General features: G+C 39.0%; 1 protein-coding gene across 5 annotated transcripts in view; it reads left to right on the top strand.

Annotated features, from left to right (window-relative positions):
* The window catches only part of LOC140465790 (breast cancer type 1 susceptibility protein homolog), an 85,136-nt gene that overhangs the window by 11,420 nt on the left and 61,589 nt on the right, over nucleotides 1–12,127 (top strand). For all 5 annotated transcript variants that reach the window (XM_072561560.1, XM_072561558.1, XM_072561557.1 and 2 more), the window contains exons 4-7: nucleotides 1,844–1,897; nucleotides 4,757–4,831; nucleotides 7,117–7,205; nucleotides 11,280–11,419. In XM_072561560.1, coding sequence (XP_072417661.1) covers nucleotides 1,844–1,897; nucleotides 4,757–4,831; nucleotides 7,117–7,205; nucleotides 11,280–11,419 — 358 coding nt within the window. The remainder of the gene's footprint in view (nucleotides 1–1,843; nucleotides 1,898–4,756; nucleotides 4,832–7,116; nucleotides 7,206–11,279; nucleotides 11,420–12,127) is intronic.

Raw genomic sequence — 12,127 nt, 5'->3', positions numbered from 1 at the left:
TGCCTTCTATTTATATGTTTGGGTTTTTTGGGTTGGTGTGTCATTTCCTGTCATGATGTCATTTCCTGTTCTTTTTCTCAGGGGTGGTAGATGGGGTCCAACTCGATGTGTTTGTTGATGCATTTCTTGTTGGAATGCCGTGCTTCCGGGAATACTCTCGTGTGACTCTGGCTTGTCCTAGGATGGATGTATTGTCCCAGTCGAAGTGGTATCCTTCCTTATCTGTATGTAAGGATACTAGTGAGAGAATGTCATGTCGTTTTGAGGCTAGTTGACGTTCATGTATCCTGGTGGCCAGTTTTATGCCTGTTTGTCCAGTGTAGTGTTTGTTACAGTCTTTGCACGGTATTTTGTAAATGACATTAGTTTTGCTTGTTGTCTGTATAGGGTCTTTCAAGTTCATTAGCTGCTGTTTTAGTGTGTTGGTGGGTTTGTGGGCTATCATGATGCCAAGGATTCTTAGTAGTCTGGCAGCCATTTCTGAGATATCTTTGATGTAGGGGAGAGTGGCTAGGGTTTCTGGCATGCTAATGAACTTGAAAGACCCTATACAGACAACAAGCAAAATTAATGTCATTTACAAAATACTTTGCAAGAATTGTAACATTAGACAAACAGGCAGAAAACTAGCCACCAGGGCACATGAACATCAACTAGCCACAAAACGATATGACCCTCTCTCACTAATATCCTTACAAACCAGATAAGGAAGGGCATCACTTTGACTTGGACAACACATCCACCTGAGGACAAGCCAAACAGAGACACGTGAGAATTCCGAGAAGCATGGCATTCCAACCAGAACTCTATCGATAAACACATCGAGTTAGACCTCCATTTCCCACTCCCTGAGAAAAAAGAACAGGAAATGACATCACCAGCCCAAAGAAACCCAAACATAAATAGAAAGCAGGAATCATCAGCAGTGCTTCGTCCAGAGGCCCACTGAAGATGTTACTGAGCAGCGTGTCTGAAAACGAACCTTCCAGCTCAACGAGCAAACGTACATCCAGAACCTCAACCTGAGCTATAAATCTTCTCAAAACTCACCAAACCTACAGAATACTGAGAGGCCTGAGAAAATATTTCCAGTAGTAGAAAGATGAGGACTAGAGAGCACAGCCTCAGATTTAAAGGGATGACTCTTTAGGACTGAGATAAGCAGGAATTTCCTCAGACAAAGGCTGGTTAATCTATGGTACTCACTGCTGCGGAAGGCTGTGGACTCCAAGTCATTAAGTATATTCAACTCAGAAATGAGTGCCTGATTAGTAAGGGGATCCAGAGTTATGGGGAGAAGGCAAGAAAATGGGTTAAGAAACATATTAGTCATGATCAAATGGTGGAACAAACCTGATGGGCTGAATGGCCTAATTCTGCTCCTATATCTATGCTCAGGAGGTGCCATCAGGAGACTGTGTCAAGAACACCATTTATTGTGTGTGGTTTTTCACAGTTAAAGCACATACCATGTATACAGGCAATTCTGCATTCCAATGACCCCTTTCTATCCAAAGGGCCTTTGAATTAACCTTAAGTGAACGCCATCAAATATTTTGGGCTCTAGTAGTGCAAATTTCAAGTCCCTACCTATAAGTCAGGAGACCCAGATTCACATCCCCAACCAGCTCCAAAGCAGTAGATTAACAACCTGAACAGGTTGATTAGAAAATATATGAAAGGCATGTGCAGTGGGATAAGCTGAGTTGCAGACACTCAGCAGAGACACAATGGATCAAATGGCCTCCTTCTGTGCTGTAACTGTTCTTTAATACACAGTGTTTGGCCTTTGCTGTATTATGTATACCACTCATGAATTTGCTCTTTTTAATTTCTATTTTAGCTTGGAATTGATGAAAGAACCAGTTTCAACAAAATGTGATCATCAATTCTGTCGGTATGTAACCTAACAATTTTTAAAAATTATTTTGAAAGATTCATTCCTGAGCGTTGCTGCCTGTAATTTTCTAAAATGGTTGACAGCCCTTACTGGTTCTCTGGCATTACTGCTTGGTAAATTCTGCTTCTACAGATGTCTGGATGATGTCGATACTTTATTTCAAACTGCCAGTGAGCCCACCTGTAGTTCCTAGCAGTCTAGCCTTAGACCCATTCCAGTTCTTTAGCTTAAAAATAACGACTGCTGCTCTGCTGCAGCACTGAGATAATGGAGTCCCCATATTTTGTATGAGACATTGAACTAAGACCTTGTCTGTCTCGGTTGCACAAAAGATTCTGTGGCTCTACTTTGAAGAAGGGCAGATGGTGTTATGCCTGGCATTCTAAAGTTGCCACAGTCCCAGAGGACCATAAGGCTGCTTTCTCATTAGAGAGGGAGGACTGGTGGTGAGTTTAACCTGAGGGTCATTATGAAGGGAGAGTTAATAAGGAGAGTTTGTCATGGTCACCTCAGTCAGTGCAGTATACTGACACCTCCTGAGCATCTGCTGGTGTCAGTATACATCTCAAACCAGCCATCCAAACAATAATTATCACTTAATCAACAAAACAAAAAAAAATCTGATAATTGCATTGTAAGACATTGTTGTGTACAATTTGGTCAAATATTTGTCACATTCCAACAATATAGAAGACCTTCATTGGCTGTGGAGTGCTTTGAGACTTTTTATGACCGTGAAAAGCAAGTCTTTTCACGTGTTTAACATTAGACAAGCAAACAATAAGTAGCAGTAACATATACAATTCCTATTCATAATAGAAAGATTCCCCATAACTTGCAAAATTAATTGCTTTTACAATCGTCTATTTTGAATTCTGATTCCTCTGAAATAGCACTTTAATATATATTCACATGATTGTTCTCATATTTTCTCAAAATAGTAATGTGACCAAATACTTGACGTAGAAATCAATCCTCCTCAATTTGAACAATTCACTTAAGTCAAATGCTGAAGTTCCAGTTCAGGCATGTGTACTGTCAGCAGCTGTTTTTTTTTAATTGAGTACCTGTCGTTTAAATATTATCGTGTAGTACTATTCAGATCTGAATAATGAAGGACTTCCTTGTTTAAAATGTGAATGTTCATACCATAACAAGTGTTGGTGAACTCAAATAGCTACTTAATGACAAACAATGGACTAGTTTAAACATTTGATTTCAAAAGTGCTAAGTTATTGGAATTAGCAAAAATCTTGCCCTCCATTTCAACACTTTATAACATGAAAAATAGCTGTCTGTAGCCTAAGTTTGGAAGCAGTTTGTAAGTTTTATTTGATGTTGTTGGGGTGTGGGTGTTTATTGCCTATTCCTAAATACCATGAGGGCTTTTAAGATCTGGAGTCACATGTAGGCCAGGATGGGTAAAATGACTGATTTTCTTCCATATAGAATGTTTAGCGAACCAGATGAGTTTTCACAATAGTTGTAAGTAAATTGGCTAATTAATAGAAGTCAGAGAGTTGGAATTGTGACAATGCTGCTCCTTTAACAAGGTTATGCTGTCCTTGGCATTTTTTTTCACAGGTAGTAAAAGCCTTCCGAAAAGTCTAAGTTTGAAGGGTTTTAGAGTCCATTTGATTATAGCTAATGAATACTGCCTCAGGCAAAAGGCTTTAAATTTTAAAAAAAGACTTGTACAAAGAAAGGGGAGTGACCAGTTCTCCCAGTTCAGTTTTTCTTTGGTTTGGTTTGGTTTTTAGCAGTCTGGCTGTTCGCTGAAAGCGGGCAGTCGGCTTTGAGGCTGCTGGTCCAAGAAACAGCTATGTGGAAGAAGGTGTTCCATGCTGCGTGTCTCTCTCTAACTCTATATGTGTGTGTGTATATATTTTAAATATATACACCCTGAAAATGACTGACTGACTGATTTTCTTCCATATAGAATGTTTAGTGAACCAGATGAGTTTTCACAATAGTTGTAAGTAAATTGGCTAATTAATAGAAGCCAGAGAGTTGAAATTGTGTTTATGGGGCTTGTTGCAAATATTTGGAACAGGATTAAGTTGGGGTAATCTTCTAGGTTTTTGGATAGGTTCTTATTCTGTTCTCTTGTTTATATTTCATTCAGTAATCTTATCAATAAATTCTGTTTTGTCTCACTCTTGTAAGATCCTGTGTTTGATGTTACCTTTGTCGCCACTTCAAACCAATGATTATAGGACTGGTACCCAAGTTGTTAGGAAACCGATCTTGTACCTCTCTCTGACACATCATTTCAGTTGTTTAGTCGCTCAAGATCACCCTTCTAGTTTTTTCATGCTGCAGGTCATTTATTAGCTCTTGCCAGACACTTAAGGGAGTACAGGATGCACTTGTTCGGGATGTCAGATTGGAAGTTTGAGTCAGAGAAACTAAACAGATTATCTGCAAGGTAGCCTTATCCTATGCCTACCAATTCCATAAGAGGTTATTTTTCGTAAGTATATAATTCTTATTAAAGTATCATTTCTTCCAAGTTGTACCTTTTCTGCCACTGATTTTAATAACATGTATCTATAATTAATTCACCCTCCAGAACAGTATTCTTAAAGGGACAGGCAGGCTAGCAGCTAAATGTATAACTAAGCAGTGCCATTGGAGATATACCAGAACATTAAAAGTTCTCGTCTTATTTTCAATTAGTCAGAGTACTAGTGAAGACAAGTTAGAGTGAAACAGAATTTGGGACTATTTGCATGTCATGTTTGTTTTCCATTGACAATTTACTAATGGTACAATGATCCACAATTGTTAATAAAATACTGTTACTTTCTTTTCTAGCTGACGTTTAAAAATCTTTCTTTTACTTCTTTTGTGAAGGTTCTGTATATTGAAGCTTTTCAATAAGAAAAATACAATACCGTGTCCATTATGTAAGAACATAATTACCAAGAGGTAGGTCAATATCAAGGTAATTAATCTATTGTTTTAGTTGTTCATGTACCTTTTTGGAGAACATTCTTTCCAGATCAAAAGCAAACTGATCTTCATGAGATCTTATGCATTAGTATTTATTGGATTGTATCAGTAAACATTATACTCTAATTAAATTTGCCTTGTTTGATTGCACAGTTCTCCACTCCATGCTTGCATTCAGCTTTGCTTCTTCAATATCCTCATAAGACACAGCAGCACACAACGTTCAATGATTATTGTTCTCTTGTTTCCAGTTTGGTGTTTCATTTAATTGATACTGTATTTTGTTAACAACAACAATTTAAATTTCTTCGTATCCTTAATTAGTAAAACAGAAATGCATTTTCAGATTGATAACCATCTGCAGATCTACAAGCCTTTTCAGGAGTTGAGTTTATCTTGAGTAGACTGGGATTTCTAATGCTCAGGCTGCACCTTATTCAAGGGTATTTGCATCAAAATTGGGTTTCCAAGGTTCGGAGGTTGAAAGCAAACTTCAGTGTTTATTCAGAAACTTAATGTATAATGGGGTAGGAAATAGCCAGTAAGGCGATATTTATGTGTTTTAATCAATGCCATATCCAGACAGGACACTCTTTAGGCAAGTAATAAGCACATTAACAAAAACAGAAATTGCTCTAAAATCTCAGGAGGTCTGGCAGCATTTATGGAGAGAAATCTGAGTTAATGTTTCAAGACCAATGAGCCTTCTTCAGAACAAGCATTAAGCTTGTGGGCTGCACTGGTTCAAGAAGATGACTCTCATCCACCTTCTCAAGTGTAATTGGGGATGGGCAACAAATGATGGGGTTTCTACCAACACTAATTTTTATGGACGAATAACAAATAAACTGTTTGCATTAAGTCAAATGTATGTTGCATTGTGCAGGTATATGCATATGTTATGAAGTGATTCAGTTATTCATATTGCTAGCAATTTTGTTATGTAAATTTATAGCATCCATTTAAATCTCTCCAATAGTTTTCTTCAACCTTATTTTCTATTTTAAGGGTCATAGAATTGTATGTTTTAGTTGATCAGGGAGTTTTACGAAAGGCAGTGCTGTACTTGATGTAGCTGTGTTTTCGGGTTTTTTTAAATTGCTTCTGCTTTGCAATTTGTCATGTCATGATAATGAATAATAAATAATGATTTAGCATATTCTGGCTCAAAACATGAATTAACCTTGTTAAAAACCGAATTGATTTAAATTCAGACATTGAAGGTGACTTTAGCTTAGAGTTAAAGGTGGCCGCCCCAATTTGCATCACTGTACATTCACATTCCAATCCAGTAAGATAGGCACAGCATGTCTGCAAAAATCCATCAAGAACAATATCTTTGCAAATATAATAAGCCACATATCCTGTACATGTTAATAAGGCATCCAGGCAATCTGCCATTAAGCCTAATCGTTTTGAAGGGGTCACCAAGCTTATTGAGCTATAATGGGAATGCTTTAAACCTAATCACTTGAACAGTAAAACCCTATCTCTTAGAGGAGTATTCCCAGAAGTGAACTGGTCAAAGTTGCAAAGGGGAAATGTACCAGAGATGACCATGTCTGAATCATTGGATGGTATTCATATGACAATATCACACCTTTTGGTTTATTTTAAGCTTCTGCATCCCTGACAAGAGGATATTCAGATCACACAGCTGAAGTTGGAGAAGACCTGACTAGGGTCCCTCCTTCCTCCACTTTCTTTGAATCCACTTTGCAATCTTAATTCTGTGTTTGTTGACTAAGGCAGGGACTTTGTAAAATAAAATTTTTCATCCAACTCTCCTGTTCACATAGGAACAGCCAGATCAGCTGTCTGATCCTTTTCAGTTAGGAGCAAAGTCACAAGACTGCCAAATTCAGCCTGATGCCAGCTGAGTCACAAAACTACAAAATGTTCATTTTACTTTTCATGAACTATAATTTAACCAACCTATCCTTCCCAACAAAAGTCTGTTTATAGGAGTGTGTGAACTTCAAATGGGTATAAGAATAGCAGAGCATGTTTGATTATCTTTCTTAGATTGATTTAATAATGAAGCTAATCCCTTTCTTGAGGTTAACAAGAAAAGCTTGACCAATTTGAATTTGGTACAACAATCCATTTCAAACCATGATGCTTTGCAGTCAGAGGAGTTTTAGAAGAGGGAAGCCATTTGATCCCACTTTGTTTAATTTTAATAGTAAGCACTGACAGTGAGTAATGCTCAGTTTGCATCTACTATTTAAACACGCATCTACTATTGCTATACGTTTTAGGAGTCTGCAGGAAAGCACACGCTTTAAACAACTTACAGAAGGCATTATGAAAATGATCCATGCCTTTCAATTGGACACAGGTTATGAGTGTGAGTATGTAAACTGCTTTGATTCTTTGCAATCATGTTGCATTTCACACTGTACAATATTTCATCAAGTCTGTTTGGTGAGGGATGTTCTCCTGAACTGTAGTTCAGAGGATGGTTGTTTACAGATATACAAGTTATGAAGTATTTGGGTAATGGGCAGGCAAAATGTCTAAAAGTTGCAACAAATTTAAATTGACCTGAACCACAAGACTAAATGTGGGAATAAAAGCAGTCTGCGATATTCCTATACACTTAGAGTCATAGCGATGTCCAGCATGGAAGCAGACCCTTCAGTCCAACTCGTCCATGCCGAACAGATATCCTAACCCCAATCTAGTCCCACCTGCCAGCATCTGACCCATATCCCTCGAAACCCTTCCTATTCATATACCGATCCAGATGCCTTTTAAATGTTGCAGTTGTACTAGCCTCCACCACTTCCTCTGGCAGCACATTCCATACATGTACCTCCCTCTGAATGAAAACATTGCCTCGTAGGTTCTCATTTATATCTTTTCCCCCCTCACCCTAAATCTATGCCCTCTAGTCCTGGATTTCCCCACCCCAGGGAAAATACTTTGTCTATTTATCCTATCCATGCCCCTCATGATTTTATAAACCTCTATAAGGTCACCCCTTCGCCTCCGACACTCCAGGGAAAACCGCCCAGCCTATTCAACCTCTCCATATAGCTCAAATCCTCTAACCCTGGCAACATCCTTGTAAATCATTTGTGCACTCTTTCAGGTGTCACAACATTTTTACGATAGGAAGGAGACCAGAATTGTATGCAACATTCCAACAGTGGCCTAACTAATGTCCTGTACAACCACAATGTTGCTCATAACATAGTGGCTATGAGCAGCTTGGTACAATGTATGTTGACGTTTCAAGTTGGTTTTCTTCCAAACTGAATTTTAGCAATTCAAAGAATAAGTTAGTGTTTTGAGTTGAAACACAGTGGTCCTGAACTTGAGTGACCCCAGACTAACACCAATGTGGTTGACTCTTAAGTACAGTCTGAAATGGCCTAGCAAGCCCCTTAATTGTATCAGACTGCTGCAAAGTCTAAAAATAAGAATGAAACTGGAATGACCAATTGACATTGACCTAGGTACCAAAAATGACGACAGAAAGCATAACCTTGTCAACCCTGCAAGGTTATCCTTCGTAATATCTGGGGGCTTGTGCCAAAAATGGGAAAGCTGTCCCACAAACTAGTTGAGGAACAGGCTGACTTTGACTTTGAATTCTACCATAAACACACTGTTCCAGCCACCACTGTCACCATCTTTGTGCGCGGTTGTTCCACTGGTAGGGCATGGGGGTTCCTTTTCTGATCATATCCTTTAATGTTGATTCTGGATCTATGATATCTGATTGTAATGAGGCAAACATAGGCAAAGAAACTTCCAACCGGTTACTTAACTGATGAATCAGTCCCCCTCTGTGTTGCATGGAGCATTGAGAGTGACAAGGGCTCGGAATGTTGTCTGGGTGGGATACTTCAGTGTCATTACCAAAGTAGCTTGGTAGCACCACTCTTGACTGAGCTGGCCAAGTCTTAAATGGCATTATTATGAGACTGATCCTGCAGCAGGTAATATGAGAACCAAAGTGATGAATCAACTTGACCTTGTCCTCACCAATCTGCCTGTCACAGGTGCATCTATCCATGACAGAATTGATAGGAGTTACCAACATGCAATCTTTGTGCAGTCAAAGTTCCATCTTCACTTTGAGAATACCATTCATTGTGTTGTATGTCACTACCACCACTCCAAATGGGACAGACCTCAGATGGATCTAACAACTCGTATAATAAAACTAAGAACTGCAGATGCTGAAGTTATGAAACAAAAACAGAAATTGCTGGAGAAACTGCGCAGGTCTGACAGCATCTGTGGAGAGAAAAGAGTTAAAATTTTGAATTCAGTCCTGAGGAAGGATCACTGGACTCTGTTAATTCCTGATCAAGGGCTTTTGCCCGAAACGTCAATTTTCCTTCTCCTCCGAGGCTGCTGAACATGCTGTGCTTTTCCAGCACTACTCTAATCTTGACTCTGTGTTAATGCTGCTTCCTCTCCACAGATGTTGCCAAGCCTGCTAAGTTTCTTCAGCAATTTCTGTTTTTGTTTCTAGCAATTCATAACTTAGCTTCTATGAAACATTGTGGGTTGTGTGGCTGTACTCACACCATTGTAACCTTGGCTCAGCATATCCCCTAATCTACCATTTTTACCTTCAGGCTGAGGTCAAACATGGTTCAATGAAGAGTGGACGAGGGCATGCCAGTCATACCAAAAATGAGATGTCAATCTGGTGAAGCTACACCACAGGGTTACTTGCATGTCAAATGGACTCAGCATGCAATGCACCAGGCTAAAAGATTCCATAACCATTGGAACATAAGAACTTGAAGCCTGCTCCGCCATTCAATAAGATCAAGGCTGATCTTTTTATGGATTTAGCTGCACTTACATGCCTGCTGGTTGTTGCTGGGTAGTGGTGGTAGTTGGAAATAGAGCCCAAATGGCAAGTTAGACACACAAAGGTTGGTTCATAGCAAGTAGGGAAGGACAAAAGCTGTTCATGGGGACAATGAGTAGATGAAATGAATTGACTATACTGAAAGCAGCCCATATCATTGGCAGGGTGCGGGGATAGATAAAGGTCATGGAAGGAAGTGTTAGCGTCTAAAATTATTGAACTCAATATTGAGTCCTGAAGGCTGAGGGTCCATAAGTAGAAAACGAGACGTTGTTCTTGTACTGAACACTGCACCAGGCCAAAGGCAGAAATGTTGGCCAGGCAGCACAGTGGGTGGGGGGGGTGTTGAAGTGGCAGACAACTAGAAGCTCAGGGTGATTTTTAGGGACAGAACATAGATGTTATATAAAATGGTAACCACTAGTCTGCATTTTGTCTCCCCAGTGTAGAGGAGACTACGTTATGAGAAGTGAGTAGAATAGACTAGATTAAATGAAGTTCAGATAAATTGTTGCATCTCCTGGAAGGCTCTGGCTCCTGTAATTGAGGAGTGGGGAAGTGTTGCACCATCTGAGATTGCATCGGAAGATGCTGTAGGGAGGTATTGGGAGTGGCACAGGGTGTCTTGGAGGGTACAATCCTTCCAAAATGCTGACCAGGGAGGGAAAAGGAATGCAGCCTCCTGCTGCATGTGGGGAAAATGCCAGTTTGTGATCCTTGGTTGTAGATGCTGGTGGAGTGGAAAATGAGGACTGGTGGCCCCAATTGGTGTTGTGGGAGGGAGGAGAAGAGATGTGGACAGAGGTGCGGGAAATAGGTCAGACACTGCTGAGGGTCTTGCAATGTGTGATGCCAGGAATCCTCAGTTGAGGAAAAAGATAGACATTTGAGCCCCCCTGTGGTAGTTGGCAACATCAGAATAGATACGTCGGACAGAGAGAAATGAGAATGGAGTGGATTCCTTACAGTAAGCAGGCTGTGAGGATGTATAGTCCACAAGGGTTGGTGGGTTTATAGCAGAATTTCCGAATTTAGACCGAAAGCTACAGGAAGTCTGGTCCATTCATTTAAAAAACTATCTATAATAAATAGATTCTAACTACAGGTCAACAATTATGAAACTTTAATAAACAAATCCAATAAACTTTCCCTCAACATATGCTGGATAAAGTACATGGATGGAGGAAAGGACTGGGAAGGCAGTTCACTGGTCACTATCTACAGGGTTCAATGAATAACCTACTTTTGCTATGCCTTATGATCGTATTTTAAAAATGTAATCCACATTGCTGTTTAGATTTATTCATTGTTTCAAAAAATTGTCTGTGTAACTATTATAGTTTTAATTTGTTTTAGAATGGTTATTGTCCAAAACAGCAATTTTAAAAGCTTGATAAGAGCTGATCTTGAGTAATGCATTCAAAAATCATTCAAGTTATCACTCAAAACCTGTTAGGTAGCCATACAGCTTTTACAAAATAGAATAAAAGCTCAATCTGTTAAAATTAGTGAGTGAATGTGTAAGTATATTGAATAATAAATGAAAAATTTGGATTACTTATGATCTTGCATGTTTTTTAACAGTCTCCATAGATAACACACCAAAACTGACTCCAAGTGAGAACAGTGCTTACAGAGACTTATGGCAAGATGACACCCAGGCTTGGGGCAACAATACACCACAAAACGTTATAGCTACGGGAATCTCCAAAAACCGCACTTTGGTACTTCATATCTTTTATTGATTAAAAAGTTGCCAGAGGAGTACATCTCACAGTGAATGTTATGAATTTTATTCCAACCATTTTAATCCAGATAACATTTTTGTAGTAGACTTTGGATATGTGATTTGATAATGCCTGGGGCAATAGTCCAACAGGAGTTTCTGATATCTTGAACATTAACTTTCATTGACAAGATAGACCCTTAGATCTAAGGATGGAGAGACAAGCTGACCAAGTGGTAGACAGGGAAATCTGTGAATAGGAGTTCAGTTAAATGCAAAAAAAAAATTTTGAGTTCCATTTCTAGTTCTGGCATATTAGGGCTATAAAACATGTCATCAAAACAAGGTCATAAAATAAAATTCCCTCCCAAAATGGCTGAAATATTCATTTGAATTTACTGTGCAAGTCCAGCCTTAATGTTTGTGAGGAGTTTGACAACTAAGATGCAATGTGTCCAGTAATTTAGGGTTACTCACTGTTCGTAACATATCTCATGCTTCTTGCAATTTGTTTAAATGTGCTGTGGTCGTGAATGTTGTGATTTTTCTCTTCTTTTTTCAGTTACTTCTAAGTCATGGTTTTGATTTTTTTTTCCCTCCTTTTCACATTTCCTTAAATGCTTAAACTTTCTTGTATGCTCTGAATATGAGGTTGATAAACTGACTAAGTAAAAGATGTTTGCTTTTTAAACAAATTGCTAACCAA

The sequence above is a fragment of the Chiloscyllium punctatum genome, chromosome 42, assembly GCF_047496795.1.
Source record: "Chiloscyllium punctatum isolate Juve2018m chromosome 42, sChiPun1.3, whole genome shotgun sequence".
Lineage (NCBI taxonomy): Eukaryota > Metazoa > Chordata > Chondrichthyes > Orectolobiformes > Hemiscylliidae > Chiloscyllium > Chiloscyllium punctatum.
The sequence above is the reverse complement of the archived record's forward strand: the minus strand, read 5'-3'. Positions and strand labels throughout refer to the sequence as shown.